At 41.8% G+C, this 20,228-nt stretch overlaps 1 protein-coding gene across 2 annotated transcripts; it reads right to left on the bottom strand.

Annotated features, from left to right (window-relative positions):
- Positions 1–1,031: 1,031 nt before the first annotated feature.
- Positions 1,032–19,367, bottom strand: Sdr16c5 (short chain dehydrogenase/reductase family 16C member 5). Of its 2 annotated transcripts, none has more exons than XM_042696142.1 (7): positions 19,277–19,367; positions 15,105–15,451; positions 11,264–11,395; positions 7,509–7,608; positions 5,817–5,961; positions 4,758–4,883; positions 1,032–1,370 (listed from the first exon to the last, which is right to left on the bottom strand). In XM_042696142.1, exons 2-7 carry the CDS (start codon positions 15,435–15,437, stop codon positions 1,280–1,282), a joined length of 927 nt encoding a protein of 308 aa, XP_042552076.1. In that variant the 5' UTR covers positions 15,438–15,451; positions 19,277–19,367; the 3' UTR covers positions 1,032–1,279. The 2 variants fall into 2 exon arrangements, with proteins under 2 accessions (XP_042552076.1, XP_042552077.1); XM_042696143.1 differs by having other exon boundaries at positions 19,297–19,320.
- Between the last annotated feature and the right edge of the window lie 861 nt (positions 19,368–20,228).

Below are 20,228 nucleotides of genomic sequence, written 5' to 3'. Positions count from 1 at the left end.
AATAACATTTGTGTAGCGTTTATCATGGTGCTGAACAGAGTAAACAGTTACCATCATTAGCATTATAAGACAAATTTTAAGGCTGAGTGGAAACAGAGGAACAGGAGTTATACAGTCTGTCCCCGGTGTATTCCAGATCCCATACTGGTAGAGACCATTATTTCTAAACATCTTAACTTCAACACATCAGAATCCTGATTCTTTTGGAGCTCAGTGTCTTCCAAGGCCTCTCATCCCAATCTGTTCCCAATAAAAGGGCCAGGGACAAACAGACTGCTGTTTTTCTAACTGGGCAAGTGCCCCCACCAGCCTGGGAAGGAGTTCCAGGGATATGGTAATTAATGTATTTTTCTTAATCTTGCTTTTATAGTTAATCTCCAAAGCATGAAAGCAGTTTGCCAGTTGATTAAACTATAAGAACACACTTGCTCAGAGGTGAGGGCAGCCCTCATGAATACAGATGTGTGAAATTGTTCATGCTGTGGAAAAATATCTCTACACGAAGTCCAACTGGAGCTATTAAGTTCAATACTGACAATTAGCCAACATGAAAGATTTAAAAAAATAAATCTCCATAGAAGTTCATTTTCAGAGTAAGAAGCAACCATTCTTTGACTTCTCAGCAAACAATGTGATCCCATCTGAGATCAGTATAGAATCATTGCCAAGCAAGGTTCCCTGAGACAAAGGTGCCTGATTGGGCTTCAGCAAGTGCCAACTGGCACATGCTCTGAGTATCAAGGGTAAGGAGTAGTAAGCCTGTATGAAGCTGCTCTGGAAAGAAAAGCACAGAGGACGGCCCTTTATAACACCTATGACCCTGGTCCAAAGTTACCAAAGCTGCGAGATGGCAATGGACTCCAGAGCTCTTCTGGCAGGAATGTCCTCCCTCCAGAAAGGCAAACTGTGCATCCTCTCCCCATGCAGGCTTACCCACAACCTTTCTATGGGGATAACCCTCCCAACAGCCAAAGCCTAAGGCAGCTCATACAAGAAGCCCATTTTTCTCTCATATCTGTTGCAAATGGAAATGACAAAAGGGGGCTATCTTTATTATTATTTAAAAAAACAACCAAAAATAAAAACAAAACTCAATCAAAAAAGGAGATAATAGTATTATTTTTGAAGGTTATCGGTTGCAAACTCTAGTCCAGGTAGCAGAATACAACTAGTATTCATCTTCAGATATATTCTACCACAGGATATAATGACTTTTCTTCTTTGAAGTAAGTATGAAGTGGTGTTGGATCTCAGATGATATCAGCCATATAACTGGTCTCTAGACTTTCTTTTTCCCAGTGAAGCCATCCATTGCTTGGAAGATGCCCAAATAGTCACCTATAAGCAGTCCGGTCTTGATGGGTAAGAAACTAGAGAACACAGAATAAACTTTCTTGGTTAACATTCATGAAAGCAACTTTGACAGCTCAGTTGAAAACTGTCACTTCCTGTCACAGACGAAGTCACTTATTCATGCACTCATCATACATTCTCAGGCTACTTCGTGCTTCAGGATCACCAGTCCTGGTCCATGCAAGATGACTATGGGAACCACTTACTCAAGGCCTCTCTAGCTCTTCTGGCTCTATTTAAGTTACTCATTTCAGTTCTCATTTGTTTCTACTCCCTTATCTGTCTGGTGACTAGAAGGAATCTTTAGGCACATGTTTGGAAGTACATGAATCTCTGCTGTAGTCCTGGCTCAGGCAATTTACTTAGCTTGCAGACCTCAGTTTACTCTAACACAGGGGCACCAGAGGTTTACGTGAGCATGAGATACAATAGTTGCTAAGTCTTTTAGCAAGACAAAACCAAGGCAGTTTATCACCTCCATCCCCACTTGGCCCTCTTAAGCCCACAGATACTTGGGACCATTCCTCAGATGGCGCACTCAAATCCTGATGATCTTGACGTCAACTCTTGATAGTGAGGAAAAGGATGATGCAGGAAGGACCAATCTGAGACTTGTGCTATGGATCAGGTAACAAAAGAGGATTTTGTACTCACTATCCATTTTTGTGGACACAACAGGATCACCGGGTGCTTCTAGCGCTCTCCAACATTTGGAATCTGGTCAAGTGTTAACTGCTTCAGTACCACACTTAAATCTCAACTTGCCTTTCTCTGAGCCTTCTGAGATTCCTTGTTCTGGCTTTATTTATTTATTGGTGTGTGCTGGGTCTTAGGGCTTGAACTCAGGGCCTGGGCACTGTCCCTAAGCTTTTTTGCTCAAAACTAATGATCTACCACTTGAGCCACAGCTCTATTTGTGGCTTTTTTGGGGTTAACCGGAGATAAGAGTCTCATGGGCTTTCCTGCCCAGGCTGACTTCAAACCACAATCCACAGATCTCAGCCTCCTGAATAGCTAAGATTGCAGGCGTGAGCTGTTGGCATCTGGCTCTGGCTTGTGTTTCTTCACAGCACTTATAGCCCATTTGTATTTTTTTATCTTTTAATTTTTTTCTGTTTCTTCCTTGCCACTCACCCAACCAAGAATGACAGAGACTGTTGTGTGTCTTGTTCTTTGCTGGAACCTCAGATCCCAGGATAGTGAGTGACAAATGGTACTCTCATGTTTGTTGAATGATTGATGTGATCTTCTTCTCTAAGCCCCTTCCTGATTCCTCTAGCCTTCTCATGTACTATCTATCCTTCTCTCTAATATGGCCTACAATATACTATGAAACAATTACAAGATATTCAATGTACATATGTGAAAATGGAACTAGCAGCTGACTGACAACTTGAGGGGATGGGTAGGGTTGGCAGTGATGGGAGAGGATGACGGAAAGGGTGACACTGATCAAGATGCACTGTACTCATAAACTCACCTATTGGACTGAAATTCCCTTGTGCAACTACTTGGAGATAATAATTCTACTTACAATAAAAGAACATGCCATGAAAATATGTGTAACTTCCACAGTTATTCAGAGTAGAAAAATTAAGCCTCATGTATTCGAGTTGGCTTTGTTATAATACAATCTGCTACTAGGCAAAAAATATCTACTGTGATATGAATATATATATATATACTGTCCAATAAGCAGAGCAGAAACCAAGTTACATACTAACACATACTATCTTTCCATTGTAGAGAGGAAACTGAGGCTCAAGAAACACAGAGGATACTGAGTCAGTGTTTGTAAACAGCAGGATCAGAGCCTTGCACTTAAAACTACAGTCAATGTCTCACAAGGCCTCAGCCAGCCACACAGATGAAACCTGGAAAAAGTATAGGATGTGAATATCTTTTGATTCATTGGGCAAAACAGGTTAACTAGCTAATGAGGAAAGAAACTATCATAGGGCAGTGGCTATTAGCCATATGGTAATCATGAAGTATAATGCCTGTATTCAAATAACTAGAGATCAGTTACTGTCCAGAGGAGTGAAATTATACATGGAGCTGTAGACAAAGGGATCAAACACAGGTAAGTGACCAGTTTCAATTCACCACAGGGCAGTGGACCGACAGTGGAATGTGCTTTTTTGTAAAGGAGAACTTCTATGAGGAAGTGGAAATAGATAACCCTTCATAGTCTACAGTGTGAGCATAGGAACCTGTGGAGCAGTTCAATACTTATCATCCCCAAACTAGGTCAAATGCTCGTAAGTTACAGCTGATGACTTTCCTTACTGATACCCAGAAGAGCCAGCAACAGCATTTCTTACATCCCCCAATTCCTTTATAGTGCTGGAAATCAAACCCAGGACCTTAAGCATGCTTGGAAGTGCTCTGCTATTTGAGCTATAATTCTAGCTTTCTTTTCTTCTTTCTTTCTTTTCCTTCCTTCCTTCCTTTCTTCCTTCCTTCCTTTCTTGATTTTTTTTGGGGTTGTTGATTGGTGATAAGAGTCTCGTGGATTTTCCTGCCCAAGGTGGCTTTGAACCTCAGTCCTCAGATCTTAGCCTCCTGAGTAGCTAGGATGACAGGCTTGAGCCACTGGTGTCCAGCTTCTAGCCCTCTTTCTTTTTTTCTTTTCTTTCTTATTTATTTGTTTTATTTTAATTTTTTGTCCTCTCTTTTTAAGAGGTGGGTTTTTTTTTCTAAATTTTTTTCCTCAAGTTCTCTAATCTTACAAATCAAATTGATTCTCTCCTGCTAACTTTACCTATCTTAAAAGTTTTTGAGGTATCTAGATGATTGGTTCTGACTTTGGGACCTTGCACTGGAAGAAGCATGGATATGGTTTCTATTCCAAATGATGTTTTTCTTTCTTGCTGGTACTGGGGTTTGAACTCGAGATTGTGCTTGCTCAGTTGAGGCTTTGCCACTTGAGTCATACCTCAGCTTGGATCTTTGCTAGTTATTTTGGAGATAGAATACCATCTTCAAAGATTGTCATGGCTGGCCTCAAACCATGATCTTCTGGATCTCAGCCTCCTGTGTAGCTAGGATTACAGGTATGAACTACTGGTGGCTGGCCCAACATGATTGTTTTATGATGGTACAAGAAAAAAAATCTTTAAAAAGTATTTGTAATCTGTCCACAGCTCATTCTGTAACTCCACTTCATTTTGACAATAATGCAATACCTAAATGACAGATGGTGGTCCCCTTTTCCTGGACTGGGGGACCTATTATAGTGCAAATTTGGCACTATGTCAAAGAACAGGTCCAAAGATGGATTCACAGTATCTAAAGAACTTCCTCTCTAAAATTCATTAATTCAACAGATACAAATAATCTGTTAAGTGGAATCTGAAGGAAGCCATCATCTGGCAAATTGGGAAAGTAATAGAAGTAGTTACCTTTTCAAGAACATCAAGAAGTATAAAAACTTTGGCAAATACAAGTACACCTTTTCCTGCAGGATAGCTTCCACTATTTTTTGTACTGCGTATTCAGGTTCCAGAATTGGTAACAGAGTAGGACACCTAAAGTATTAATAAAAAAAACTAAATTTAATAAAAAAATAATTCTTTCAAGTAAGGGATTAAAGGTTTTAAGACATCACATTCCTTTTTCTTTCACAGCTGATCTATTTCTAGGTTTTTACTCATGACTGGTGTGGTAACAAGCATAACTAAAATCTGAAGTGGAAAATGACGATTCTAATTAGTATACTGATGTTACAAGTAAATGTCTATGTAAAATCACAGTGAACAAATGGTCAAAATGTTGTAAAGCAAGACACTGAAAGCAAATTTTCTGCTTTTCTCCAGGGGGTACAGAACTGGGCATTTGTGCCTGCTAGTGATGGAGGATGTCCCTTGGCCCCCGATGAGATGGTAATAGGAGATGGGGTCTTTGGCAAGTAACTGGGTCATGACAGTATAACATTCATGCATGAGATTAGTGTCCTTAGCAGAAGAGCCATGAGAGAAAGAGATAATGTCTCTCTCTTCCCCCACCTTTCCTGTTTGCTAAGTGAGGAAACAGTAATGAGAAGATGGCTTCCACCAGACACTGGATATAGGACTGACTCTCAGTCTCCAGAACTGAGTAAGACAAGCCTCCTGTTCCAGCCACAGAGTGTATGGTATTGTGGCATAGAAGCCTGAATTAAATTTTTCTTCAATGATTGTTCAATCTTCTTGGGACCACCATGAATGGCAGAGAGAAGCGGTAGCCAGACAGTCTGGGAGACAAACAAGCAGATGTGGAACTACAGAGTGGCTACTAGCTAGACTTGGCTTGATAAATCATTTGCATTCAACTCACCATCGTAAACACAAACATGCAGAATAAAAAGTTTGAAACCATTTATAAATCAAGCTCAATTGGATAAAATATCTTCTAAACAACTCTTAAAAAGAGAACAATAGCCAGTCATTTTTTTATTTCTTTGAAATAAAAAGGATACTTACCCAGTTGTACAACCTTCAAACATTCCAGTTTTTATAAAAAATGGACATATGATTGTGGTTTTGATGCCCCTGTAATTTTGGACATACATTTCTAGAAGCACAGATTCAGCAAATCCAAGGGCTGCAAATTTACTTGCACAATAATCTGAAAGAGACAAACAATGCTAACGTATAAAAGTGCACATGACTTTACTGCATTTCACTTCAGATAATGGACTTTTTATAAGCTGAAGATATACAGCAACTTTGCACTAAGTAAGTCTATTGGCTCCTTTTTTCCAACAGCTTAGGTGACTGTCAGCACTGTTTTGTTGGGACAGCATTTTGTGTGTGTGTGTGTGTGTGTATATGTTTATATATATGTGTGTATGTGTATACATATACATACCATATAGTGGGGCTTGAACTCAGGGGTCTAGGCCCTGTCCCTTATCTTTTTTGCTCAAGGCTGACATTCTATCACTTCAGCTACAGTTTCACTTCTGGTTTTTGGTGGATAATTGGAGATTTCAGAAGCTAAGCAAGAGAGTTCAACATGGGTTGTGATCCTCAGATTAAAATTTCTAACTATAATTCTCATAATACTAATGTGAGGAATAAATAACATAATAATTTTGAAAAGGTAAATGATGATTCTAATTATTTAGTGATGTCACACTTTAAGTAATAAACCTTTCAACTTAAAAGTTAATGAGGAAATTAGTGCTGTAAAGTGGAGTTGTTGTGTTAACCTGTTGATGTGCAACTATTTTGCAGGAGAAACTTAGAAAAATTTGTAGAATATGGACAGAGAAAACCTAGGGCTAGTCTTGAACATAATTCTACTTCTACTACACTGTACCACCACACTGGCTTGTTTTTGAGATAGGCTCTTAATAATGTTTGCTAGGGTTGGCCCTGAACTCCTGATCTTCCTTTCTCTGCTTCTCAATCACCTACGACTATAGGCATGATTACTATGCCTGGCTCCACTGGGTGGCCAAGCTAGACTTGCAATTGAGAACAAAAAGCCAGAATGAAAAATTTGAAAACTTGAAGTTTGGCCAGAATAAAAAGGTTTAAAGTGTTTAAAGCAGAAAAGACTGCAGTTGTTAGAGAGATTAGCACCATTAAAAGGAAGCCAAGTACCTTGTACCAGAACAACAGATGCCCTGAGATCTTAGGAATCCTCAAGGCCTTGCTCATACCAGCCTCAAAAACTTGTATTTGAGAAGTGAGCCAGGGTACCCTCTGCTGGCACAGAGCCATCTAGGAAACTGCTCTCTCAGGACTCATTTTGTTGTAATCAGCTGTCTAACCAGTGAGAGGCCACTGCAGCCAAGGTTCAAAGATCCCAGTGCATCTCTTTGCTATTCTCAAGCCAGTAGGTGTCACAAAGGAGATGAAAATGATCCCCCCACCACATTCTGCAGATCTTCCATCAATGGAAAAGCAAAAGGTCAATTTCAGGTTTCTTGGAAGAAGCCTCTAAATTCATAGCAAGGGATACCACTTCAGGACTCTTCTGGAAGAGGAAGAAAAAAAAAAAAAGAATGATTCCCAAATGTGTAATCTGGCTTCCTGTAAATTTATCTGACAGGAAATATGGGTGTCTAACTTACCTTTATTCACTTTTACAATTTTAGGACATCAAATCAATAGTGATTACTCAGCACTATTACTCACAGTTAAGATAACAGGGAAGTTCGTTACCTGCTAGCCCATTTACTCCAACTAATCCAGCTGAACTTGAAATGCATACCAAATGTCCATGGTTTTTAGCAATCATGGCAGGAAGAAAGGCTTTGTAAGTCTAAGGAGAGCAAAGAAAAACATGTAACCTTTAATAGCACATTGTATGATTTTCTCAGATGTTTCTAGGATTATTGTGATTCAAAAAATTGTTGTATTTAGCTCATAAAAATACCTGCAAGTATTGGGATATACAGAATTAAAACATGTCTTAAACATTTTAACATGTTTAATTTGCTAATTTCTTCCCATACAATTTCAGTATTATTAAACAAAATGTATGCAGATTTTAGTTTTTGGCTTTGCTTCCATTTTTCTTTAGAAATGTAATATTCAAAGTAGTATAGGAAAATCTCAGGTGTGGCAAGCACCATCCAAGGAACAATAACAGAAATGTAAGATAAGATAAAGTGTATATTGTTCCTATCTCTCTTCTCCCAATGCCCATTACCTTAATTTTGAATTGTAAAGTTTTTAAAGTTTTCCTGAACACTATTCACAGGACATCTTGTTGATAGCTCTTGTTGAAGAAGAGCACTTTGCTCTAAGCTCATTTCTACTTCTTTAAATAATGTTTTACTATTTTAATTGATAAAATAGAGTGGTTTTTAAAGAAGACAGAATGAAGACTATATCTCAGTCCTGTAGAACACCTTTTTTTTTTTTGGTAGTGGTACTGGGGTATGAATTCAGGGCCTCACTCTTACCTTGGTTTGCTTGGCTGGTACTCTATCATATGAGCCGTAACTCCAGCCTAGCTTTTTGCTGGTTAATTGGAGTCTCTTAGAATTTTCTAAACTGTGATCCTCCTGATCTCAGCTTCCTAAGTAGCTAATATTACAGGTGTGAGCAACTAGTACCTGACTTCACCTTCACTTTTGTTTGAGAACCTGGAGAAAGGAGGTAGAGAGGGCGCGAAGTATTTTAGAGGAGGATGTCTCAGGCATCAAGGAAGTAATTAAGCACATATGTGGACAAAGAGAGTCCACACCTTCTTCAGTTGCCTGCTTTGCATGATTTCAGAGAGAAGTGGAAGATGCAAATGAAAGACAAAAAAACAGCACAGCCTAATGAGGGGCACTTTGCATCCAGGTTTCAGGATGAGTGTCTCTACCTCCCAGCTGGGTCACTGCCAGTACAAGCTGGAGCTCTGCAATCCTGTAGTTCTTGAGCACTTGGGCAATTAGGTCACATGCAGGGGTCATAAGAATACAGGAACATTTGCCCAGAAAGAGTGGACTGAGAGGACAGAAGCTAGAAATATATCAACATTTAGGAACAACTTGGACAAGAAAGAAAAGGGAGAAAGGGGAGACCATGAAGGAGACTGGGGGAGTATAGAGGGAGGAAAAGGACCTGAGAGTCCCAGGAATAGAATGTAAAGGGGGTTGCTCTATATAGATAGATAGCTAGAATAAATGTGTATATACATATGCATTTACAGATATATAATATCTGCATTTACATAGATATATATCTGTGTATGTATATAATATATGCACTTATGTATATTAAACACGTATTTAAGTGTTTTTGGATTGTTTTTCATACATATAATTGATGTTTCAAAGCACTTTGTGCTTTATATGTTTATTAATATTTATATACACATTTATCTTTCTGTTTCTTATTGATCTACTTACCTATCTATCACAAGGTAGAGGAGTACTTGGGATGAAAGAAATCTTTGCAGTAATTCCTGTAGGAAGCTCAGGGACATTAAGTTCTTAATCATTCCATCTCCCCACCCCACAGACAATACAGGACACCAATAATAACACCAGAACAATTACACTTTGGATGAGAGCAGGGAACAGAAAACCTATAAGCTCTAGATGACATTTGAAGGCTAATGAAGGAAGAATTGGGGGAGCTCAAAACTCTTCAGTGAATATACCCAGAAGGAGAGAGCTCTGCGCAGGGGGTGAACAGCTGTGAGCAAGGCTGGAAACGGATCACAAGCTGAAAGAGGAGGTGAGAGCCCACATGCATGATAGGAAGAAGCTGTAAATAGCTAGTGTTGCAGAAGGCAGAATGTTCTTCCCGCTTCTAGGAATAGGGAATCACTTTCAAGCACTCTACCACTTGAGCCACAGCTGCACTTCCAGCTTATTTTTTTAGTGTTTTGGAGATAAGAATATCACACACTTTTCTGCACAGGCTGGCTTTGAACCACTACTCAGCCTTCTAAGTAGTGTAGGTGTAAGTCACTAGCACCTTGCTCACTATGTGTTCTTGACTAGACCTCTTTTAAGCAATAACGTCAGCCCTTAGTATCTGGGTGGAGGATTGATTCTAGTATCCTCCAGAGATACCAAATCCATGCACGTGCAAGTCTCTTACATAAATTCTATATAGTACCTGCATATAACCTATGGATAGCCTCCCAAAACATTTCAAATCATGACCACATTAGTCATAATCCCTAATATAATTGTAAATGCTGTTAAAATAGTTGATATATTATTTAGTGATATTGATAAAGAAAAAGGTCTGTACATGTTTGGTACAATTAAAAAATTGCTTTTTTTGGGGGCAGCACTGGGGTTTTGAAGTTAGGGCCTGGGTTTTTTTTTAATTGTGAAAATACTGTACAGAGGGGTTACAATTACATGGGCAAGATAATGAGTACATTTCTTCTTTTTTTTTTTTTTTGGGTCCTGTTGTGGGGCCTGAACTCTGGGCCTGGGCACTGTCCCTCAGCTCTTCAGCTCAAGGCTAGCGCTCTATCACTAGAGCCACAGTGCCACTTCCAGCCTTTTTTGTTTATGTGGTTCTTTTTTTTTGGGGGGGGTTCCGGTCATGGGGCCTGAACTCTGGGCCTGGGCGCTGTCCCTCAGCTCTTCAGCTCAAGGCTAGTGCTCTACCACTTGAGCCACAGCGCCACTTCCGGCTTTTTTTTTTTGCTTACGTGGTGCTGAGGAATCAAACCCAGGGCCTCATGCATTGCAAGGCAAGCACTCTACCACTCAGCCACCTTCCCAGCCCCAATGAATACATTTCTTATCAAGCATTGTAGCCTCCTCCTTTGTTTCCCCTTCCCAGGGCCTGGGGTTTTTAACTTAAGGCCTCACACTTGCTAAACAGGTACTCTACCACACGAGCCATGTCTCCAGTCCTAAAATGTAATTTTGATGTGTGATTGGTTGGATCAGGGATGTGGAACAGACACATATAGAGAACTGCCTGTAAATGTGAGCCACCTTGGACAGTCTCTAACATTTGCCAGCAATTGATAAATGGCTCCACTATGAGGGCTGTGGGATTGCTTAAGCTTAAGATTCAGTTGGATCAAGAGAAGAACACTGAAGCTAGGTGTGGTGGCACATGTCTACAATCTCAGCACTTAGGAGGCTGAGGCAGGGAAATCTCAAGTTACAGGCTAGCCTGCGCTACATAATGAAACCCTGTTTCAAAAGACAGAGGAGCATGGGGAGGGAAGGAGAGTGAGAGGGAAGGGGAGGAGGAGAAATACACAAATGGCGAGACCAGAAAAGGCCCAAAAATAAAATGACAATGCTGGAGGTGTAGCTCAGTGGTAGAGCACGTGCCTAGCTTGTACACCATCTTGCATTCCATCTCCAATACAACACCTGAAAATCCAATTATGACGACTGTGCTTGAACTAGAGGCTGACAATGTTGTTAAATAGCAAGAGGAAAAACTTCAGAATGCCAGAGTAAACTTTATACTTATTATGACAATAAAAAAATTACCCATAAATGTGCTTTGAAATTCACATCGAATGATTTTTCCATTAGCTCATCTGGGCAGTCAGGGAACTTTTTGCCTGTTACAATGCCAGCATTGTTGATTAGGATGGAAACGTCCCCAACTTCTTTTTTAACCTGTGTGAAGAATAAGAGAGAGACCACCCAAATAATAATTCCTTCTAAGCTCTAGACTGAATTTATGCACTCTAAAAGCCCATTGTTTTGTTTCCTGGGAGTATACAGCTCCCTAGAGATTCAGTTAGATGCTTTTCTTCCTGATCAGATGGTTGCAATGCTAAAATGTTACTTTCCTTTCATTCTTACAGCTGTCCTCGTACAATGCTATTAGTAAATTTTGTTCAGTGTTCTGCATTAGTAGTATATCATTTTAATCAATGTGGAAACATGGAGACATATAATACCTTATAATTATATAGAACATAGAGATGAAGACAGCCCATCTGGAGCTGGGGTGGAGATGGGAACAGAGGGAGGATACCATATATTTTAAACACACAACACAGATTAGAATCTGCCTATCTTGGTTACTCAATGGGCTTGTTTTCTTTCCCTTCACCTCAACCTATTAGGCAAACATCTAAGAGTTCTACTTGTTGCTGTAATACCAGCCAAACGGGTATTAATGCACTTTTATGTAGGAAAGAAATGTTCTGTTGTAACATTGAATCTTTCCCCTCTAGAAAATGATTGTATAATCTTGGCTAGTATGTCACAAGTGGGCATGATCCTTTCCAGGCTTGATGACAGGAGGGGTGCTGTGTTCACTGTAGCTACAATGCTCCCCCAGGAGGCTTGTACATGGTGGCACACCCTCCAGCTGTATGTCTGCATGTGTATGGGACAAGTTATGCTTGTGACACAAGGAAGGTATATTACAGGGATCAGGTAAAAGTTGCCATCTTCTCAGCTGTGGAATGGCAGGCCTGAGTTGGAGCATTATGGTACATATGTGTGTTAGGCATTGCTACTAGCCAATGGGGTCTCAGGAGGAGAACATCACATTTCATACTTCTGTTTTCAGAACAAAAGCAATAGAAATAACAATTACAAGTCTGATTTGCCAAGTGACTATAATATTTCATTAAACCTAACTTGAATAGGAAGTCTTACTAGAAGCAAAATCAGAAACCAGTATTAAGATGTTGTGAGGATATGGCTCAGTCAAGGATGGAAAAGCCAGAGACTACGTTAAAGAGAACTAAATAGGCTAACCCAGTAAAATGTTTATGCTTGACATGGAAATTTAACTAGTTAGGAAAGTATTCCTTAAGGTTATATTTAAGACAGAATGCAACAAGTTCAAGTTCATTTTTTCCCCTGAATTTATTATTATCCTCAGTGTAAGAATGAGGCATGTCTCTAGATGCCAGAGGCTCACTCCTGTAATCCTAACTACTCAGGAGGTTGAGATCTGAGGATTGTCATTCAAAGCCAGCCTGGGCAGGAAAGTCTGTGAAACTCTTACCTTCAATAAAAGTACCTAAAAAGCAGGAAGTGGAGCTGTAGCTTAAGTGGTAGAGACCCAGCTTTGAGCAAAAATGCTCAAGGACAGTGCCAAGGCCCTAAGAGCAAACTCCAGGACTGGCCAAAAAAACCGAAAAGAATAATTCATGTCAGTTAGTTGTGTATGACAATTTTCACAAGGCTCACACATAAGTTGTAAGTATTTGTTAGGTAGGCTCTCACTATAATACTCACACTATGAAATGAACAACATTCTAGAAAGTCCATGGATTGTCATGCATGCCAGCATATAACTCTGAACTGCTGAGACAGTTCAATCGTAGCAGATAGTAGGAAACATCTGCTTGTCTCAGAGATCATGGATACCATGGTTCTGGATCTCTGGAAGTATACTAAGCCAAACTGACTCTTATCTGCTTCATCTAAGGAGCTTAGTCATGAGACAGGATTCTTCTACATGCTGCCTCAAAGACAAATGACCATGACCTAGCTTCAGCCTACTCTTATGGGATTGTACAAAATAACCTCTCACCCAGGGTATGGTGTAGTCACACTGGACTTTTTATGACCCAGACACAATCGCTCCAAGTTAGCAAAGCCTCAGCAGAGACCAAAACAGATGTACTACTCTAAAGACTTCTTCCTTGGCCCTCTCCTGGGGAATATTAATTCTGTGTATGTTCCTGTTATCCAGAATAAGAAGTAGAAAGGCTGGGTTTACAATGAGGAAGAACTTGATTCTCCTGAATTTCGAAGAGCCTATCCTTAATCCTCTCCAAGATACCAGAGCAATCAAAGCTGAGTGATGAGCTGGTCATATGATATGTTTGATTCCCAAGCATCTAGGATAGGAATAAAATCATTGACCCAGGGCAGAGGGAGGTAGTTATCTATAGAGTACTCTGTAGTCTTTTGCCTAGCACCTGGGGAAGGACTTTAGTGCTTGGATGTGTACCAGGTACTGCTGATAATTAGCTGAGATGTTATTTGTTGTTAGTATGCACCAATATGTCAGAGGATGGGTTCTTCACATGTAACTAGATGAGGCTGGGAGGTTAGATGCACTTGGAAGAGGGTCCCAGTGTGCACCTGTAAGATCTGGTCAGATTCAAAACTCCAGGTTATCCTAATTGGAGTAATTGGAGTTGATGCTAAGAAAGATGAAAAACAGAAGGACAAAAACTCATCTGGCTGGGATTTGAAAATCTTCCCAACGGGAGGTGAGCAAGTAGTAAAACCTGATCCTAGTGTTATCTGAAACTGTGGAATAACTTTGTAAAGTTGTTGGGTGGCTTGCAGTGGCTTGTTTGATTCTTCCCTGCATTAAGTGGAGCAATGGCACATAAATACTTAAGGGCAAATAAATACTTAACTCCTTTGAGGAGGATGAGGATGAGGGATGTGACTATGAGCTAAGGACCTTCCCACCATCAGCATACTAGAATTGAGGTTTCCTGAATTTTTATATGTATGTCTCTATAATTGTTAAAGAAACAAATGCATATATGAGTCTTTAGGATGAGCATTCTGATTTTTAATGATTATTTATTAAAATACATATAGTAATGAAGGTATGGGGTAAATATAGACTGGATTTTATATCAGACTAAATATAAGTACAAATCTGGGCTGAACTGCACACTAAATGGGTAACCCTAGGCAGGGTATTCAATATTTCTTTTTGTGTGTGCTAGTACTGGGGTTTGAACTCAGAGCTTGGTGCTCACTTGGCTTACTTGCTGGGCTGGTGGTCTTACCACTCGGGACACACTGCTAGCTCAGTTTTTTTGCTGGGTATTTTGGAGATGGAGTTTTAGCAGATTGTTCTGCTAGGCTGATCTTGAACTGTGATTCTCTGAATTTCAGTCTCCTCAGTAGCTAGGATTATAGGTGTGAGCTACTAGTACTTAGCCTCAAAAGTGGTTTCTTAATCCTCAAAAGGGCTTCCACTTCATTCTCTTTCTATTTACAGGGCAATGGGGGTCAATACCACCAGGACAGTACAGCGATTGGGAGCAAAACTTAGAGGAGTCCACAAAGTCAAAGCAGCTATAGCTTTGCCACTGATTAGGGAGGCTGCACATGTCTGTCAAAAGCCTCTGTGTGCTTCTTTGTGGAAAGGGAACAACGATGTTTGACTGTACAGTGTCATATGATATGATACAATCCATGTAGGGTACTTAGTATATCACTGTGTATACAGTAAAAACTCAAACATTCAATTTCACATTCCCCTCCCATAGTAAGGTACAGGAAACTGGAGACAGAAAGGCAAATGGACAATGACAATGATGTTGGCCGAGTATGTGCATAGGGAACCCACCAAAGTAAGACCAAGTAAGTCTCCAATAAGTCTTACCTGTTCAGCTATTCTGTACACCTCTTCCCTTTGGCTGCAATCACAGGTATAGGTATATACTCTGGTGGCTCCAGCTTCCAGAGCCATCTGGCATGTCTTTTCATTGCCCTCAGTGTTGATATCCCAGAGGACAAGCACAGACCCGAGGCGGGCAAATTGCAAGGCTAAGAGTCTTCCAAGTCCACTTCCAGAGCCTGTTATAAGCACTATTTCACCAGCAACATTCTTCTGGGGCTTTGAGATTAAAGTAAAAACCAGAGCCTCCAGAACACTAAAGAGCGATTTCCCTAAGAAAATAAGCAATTCCTTCATTGATTCCAAGTTGATAGACATGTTCGGGCTGATACCTATGAAGCAAGAGAGAGCTTGTTTACCACATGGGGTTGCACTTCTTAAGTACTGAACATACATAATTGAGAGATGAGATCTAAATACCCGTCACACAGGGCAGGGGACCTCAAGGACGACATCTTGTCCACTACCCTATGCTGCCTCAAGTTCTGTGTGGGTATGCGCACCCACTATATATTGTATGAGGCAGAAGTGTTTGTTAATCAGTAAGTGTAACTACCATGCCCAAATGGATTGATTCATAATTTTGTCCAAGTTAACTTTTCTCTATAGAACTAGGAGACCTATTGGCTGATTCTATATTCAAAATCTTGGCCACACTATGGTGTTTATGACATAACTGCTACCTTTCTAGTTTTTATTTTTAAAATTTTTTTAGAGGTACTGGGATTTGAACTCAGGGCCATGTGTTTATTTTTATTTATTTATTTTCTTTGCTGGTCGTGGGGCCTGGACACTGTCCTTTAGCTCTTCAGCTCAAGGCTAGCAGAGCTGTGTGTTTACTAGGTAGGTGCTCTACCACTTTAGTCAAGCCTCCAGCCCCTCTGGTTTTTACTTCTTATCCACTATGATTCTTCAATTTTGCATGTTATTTAAAATCAGAAATAAAAGAGGAAGATATAAAATCCTGTTTGTAAATAAGTTTTTGAGGAGATGTGTTAAACTGAGTCATCCTTAGCACCATAAGACCTCTTGCCAGGACCTCTTGCCAACTCCCCAACATCATCAGGTGAAGACAGGACAGATTTAGATTCCTGACCTCTCTGTCTTAGACAAGCTGTGAGAATGTTCTATGGTCCTGGCTCAGGAGAAGTACTTTATAGATGCCATTGTGTTTTTCAGATTCACAATACTGCCAGGAAGGCATCCAACAGGTTTTCTTAGAATAAAAAAGGCTCCAGGCTTCTAGCATTCTGCTGTCAGTTACTCACACTTTAGTGAGAGTAAATTCATATGATGCTAAGAAAGAAGGGAAGGCAAGTCTTATTTTCTCAGGATGAGAATACATGTTTAGCAGAAGGCACACTGTTCAGGGGATAAGGGATTTCCTTGTGTGAAGATGTTCAGATGAGGGCTCAGGGATCAGGATATAGAAGGAGAGGAACAAGACAGCAGTAAATCTTTACTTTGTGGGCTGTTATTGACCATCAATGGCCAGATTTATCTATAGGAGGGCTTGGCATATAGCCAGATCCTTAGGCAAGACCAATTCATGTCACCTAGACTTGATTTCTGGATTATTCTACAGGTAAGACTGACAACCAGACAGAATATGCATGTGACCTGTCCGGAGTCTCTGTGCTCATGAGTGTAGCATCAGCTTGGTTCAATCATTACAATTACTGATTCATTATGACTACTGAGCTCAAACCGCAGGTGCTTCTACACTGGGTCCTGAAGCTAAGGGAGTGGCAGCCTCTCATAAGCTATGGCCTGATGCACAAACTGGGCTAGTTGAAGAGGCAGAATGTAAAGGGACAACTCCCATCATTGTAAGCCATAGTGGCACAAAATGTGTAGGGTATGATGTGGGGATGCAGATGCAGGGGGTACAGGGAAAGGGGCTCTGGGAGAACTGATCCAGACTGGGACTTGGGAGGAAGCAACCTTTTAACAGACACGCAAATGATGACTGGCATGAATTGGAGAGATTGGCAGTAGGTTTGCTGGCAAGGGGACAAGATAGTTCTAGACTCAAGGTTGTTTTGATCTGTGTATCCAGGTCTATCTAGGGAATAAGACTGGCTTTGTGTGGCCTGAGATTTCTAGTCAAACCAAGGGTGCTTGGTTCATCATGCTCTAGATGCTACAGGCTCAAACTCTGCCAACTTTGCTCTGATTTATTTCCACAGAGCAATCCAGGAGGGCTGACTGAGCCTCTCAGGCCACCCAAGCCTTTCATTGTAAATACTCAAGGGGACAGGAGGCTTGCCAGGTTATGGGGAAGGCAGTGAAGGGGTACCCTGAGCACCTTCCATACACAGCAGCCTGGGCACTGTCAGCACTTCCTTCTACTAGAAAAATTACATGTGGGTGTGATGGCTCATTTCAGTAATTCTACTTATTCAGGAGCCTCATATAGGAATAGAAGTTCCAGGCCATCCCAGGTAAAAATGTTTTGATATCCCATCTAAACCAACAGTTGGATGGAGTAGCATACACATATCAACAGAAAAGCCTGGACATGGTGGTATCTGCCTGTCATCCCAGCTAGGGAAAAAGGAATAAAAACAAGGAGGTTAATGGTCCAAGCAAAAAGTGAGAACTATCTCAAAAGTCATCAGAACAGAAAGGGCTGGAGGCATAGCCCAAATGTTAGACAGCCTACTTAGCAAGCATAAAGCCTTAAGTTCAAACCAGTGCCAACAACAACAACAAAACCCACACCAGATGACCCAGAGACCACTAATGTCCTCTTTCACTATATGGAGTCCATATAGTGGCCCCACTATATGGGTCCAGGTTAGGACAAGACAGAGGTCTACTCACCCTTGTGGTGATGCTTGGAGTCTCATCTTTGATCTGAGTGGGATTAAAAACTCTGTGTCCTGGCATTCTAGATTTCAGTACTCCAATCTTTCAATGTCATTGCCACCAGACCTAGAACACGTGTGTCTTTGTCTTAGCAGATGGCTTCCTAGTCATTAGGAGCTTGGTAGCATGAAATGGCTCCCATCTGGGGTTGCAGTGTATGTGTGACACTCACACAGGAGGTGATGTCTAAAAATTAAAGTCTGGGATAGAATTCTGTATCTGTCAGTGACTTTCTCTGCAACTGTGGTAAACAATTATTCCATCTCTTAGTACTTGTTCTTTCTGTAAAAAAGGGGGTTTCTTTTCAACACAACTATTCAACACACAAAGAATTGTGGGAGTCAGCAAGTTAATGCAGGCCAAGTATGAGGAGCCTCATATTGTCACCACTAGCACATATAAAACATATGAACAAATAAGGAAAAAGTAAAGGTAGCCATTGCCTTGCTAACAGCCCTCCCCTAGGTACATGGGTTGGACAAGGGGGAGGAGCTGGCTGGACTGCTGGTCTTACCAGGCTGCCCATGCTCTCCCCCACTGCTCCCCAGGTGGCACAACCATAACGTGGATGCTCTGCCAGAACAGTGCCCAGACTGTAGTGATACACCGCAAAATAATGATCCATTACAACTGTGGCGGTTATTTGGGATGGCATGTGAATGCATGATTCTTGGCTATACCATTGAAAGATGGTTTCAGAGAAAGCCAAAGTAAATGCATGTTTCTATATTTATTGTAAAGGCTTTTCTTACTGAATGTAATCAGGCTGAGGAGTTGTTTGGTGGTTTTCATCCTATGGTCTATTGGTCCAAAAGCTGAGCTAACTCAATGCCCAGGTAAGCAAGCACCATCTGATTCCCAGGCCAGCACACAGGACAGCAATTCTGTCCTGGTAAAGTCACCTGGGGAAAGGGAGTAGATGGAGATGGAGGACAGAAAGACTGACAGCTTCTGGGGAAAGAGCTGCATTTCGGGAGGGGCATGCAAGAGATTAGACTGAGTGCAAGCAAGCATCTGGACGGCACAGACGGAAGAGCCGCCGTCCGGGGAGGTTCCAGGCTCGGTTGTGGATGGGGAGAGCCGGCGGGCTAGCGTGCGTAGGGCGGAGACCTTGCCAGAGCTGCCGCGCTGAGATCCCCGGGGAAGCGCTGCAGTCCCGGAGTTGGGCCCCGAGCCGACGCGGCTGCCTCTGCCCCGCGCGCCAGGCGCCGCCAGAATGGGGTCGGGACGCACGGCCGGCGGGCGTCAACCCCCTTCCCCGGGAGCACCGGACCTTGGAAACTCACCTCGGACACACTCCCCTCACCGTCCGCCTCGCAGAAGCCGGCCTGGTGCGCTTCCGGAACCCCAGCGCCTGACTCCCGACGCTCAGCCAGAACCAAGTATTTATCCCTCCGCCCGCCAAAGCCCGGGTCTAGGGGCGGGGCGGTTGCGCAGGGGCGGGGCGGGGCAGGGAAGTGGGCGTGGCCGCCTCGGCGTCCTGGGCGTGGCCACCACCCTGTCCACAGCCCTCGTTTTCTGGCTTTTCAAGGACAGGCAGAGTCTGGAGGTGGGAATTGGGTCGAGGAGGATGGGGGTGCACAGGCATTTTTAAGAGCTGGTTTTAACTGTTATTTTAAAGGTCATGTACAGAGGGGTTACAGTTAAATAGTGGGGTAATGAGTCCATTTCTTTTTGGACAATGTCACCCCATCCCTGGCTCTCTCCCAGTTTCCCTCCCTCCCCCCATCCCACCCACAAGTGTATAGTTTATTTTCAGCATAGAGTCTAGGTTTTCCCCTTACCCTCCCAAAGAAGGGTAAATGAACACACAAGACAAAAAGAAAACAAAAACAACAGCAAAGAAAAAAACCTCGTTTCCGTTTCTTGGAGTTCATTTGGATAAAGATTATTTTGTGTGATCCGACGCACACAGGCACTGGTGCCTTTGTGTTCCATCCTAAGAGTAGCGAATTTCTTTTTTAGTTTGAAATTTCCCGTGCTTAAACTGCACTCGGGATTATTAAATCAGCATTTCTGGGTTGGAAGGGATCCAGATATTGGCATTAGGAAAATTCCCAGCCCCAGTTGCTAAGCCCAGCCACCCATTCCCGGGATCCCTGGCATTGAGGGAAAAAAATCCGAAAAAGCATTCTGGCGTTCATGAGTGGGGAGGGGCTATGTCATACCTTAGTGGCCAGCAGATGGGACACAGTGCAGAAGATCTCCAGTAGGGTCTGACACAAAGTCAACTTCCCA

Source organism: Dipodomys spectabilis, unplaced genomic scaffold, assembly GCF_019054845.1.
Source record: "Dipodomys spectabilis isolate Male_0828 unplaced genomic scaffold, ASM1905484v1 ptg000199l, whole genome shotgun sequence".
Taxonomy (NCBI): Eukaryota; Metazoa; Chordata; class Mammalia; order Rodentia; family Heteromyidae; genus Dipodomys; species Dipodomys spectabilis.
This window is presented reverse-complemented; position numbering and strand designations above follow the sequence as displayed.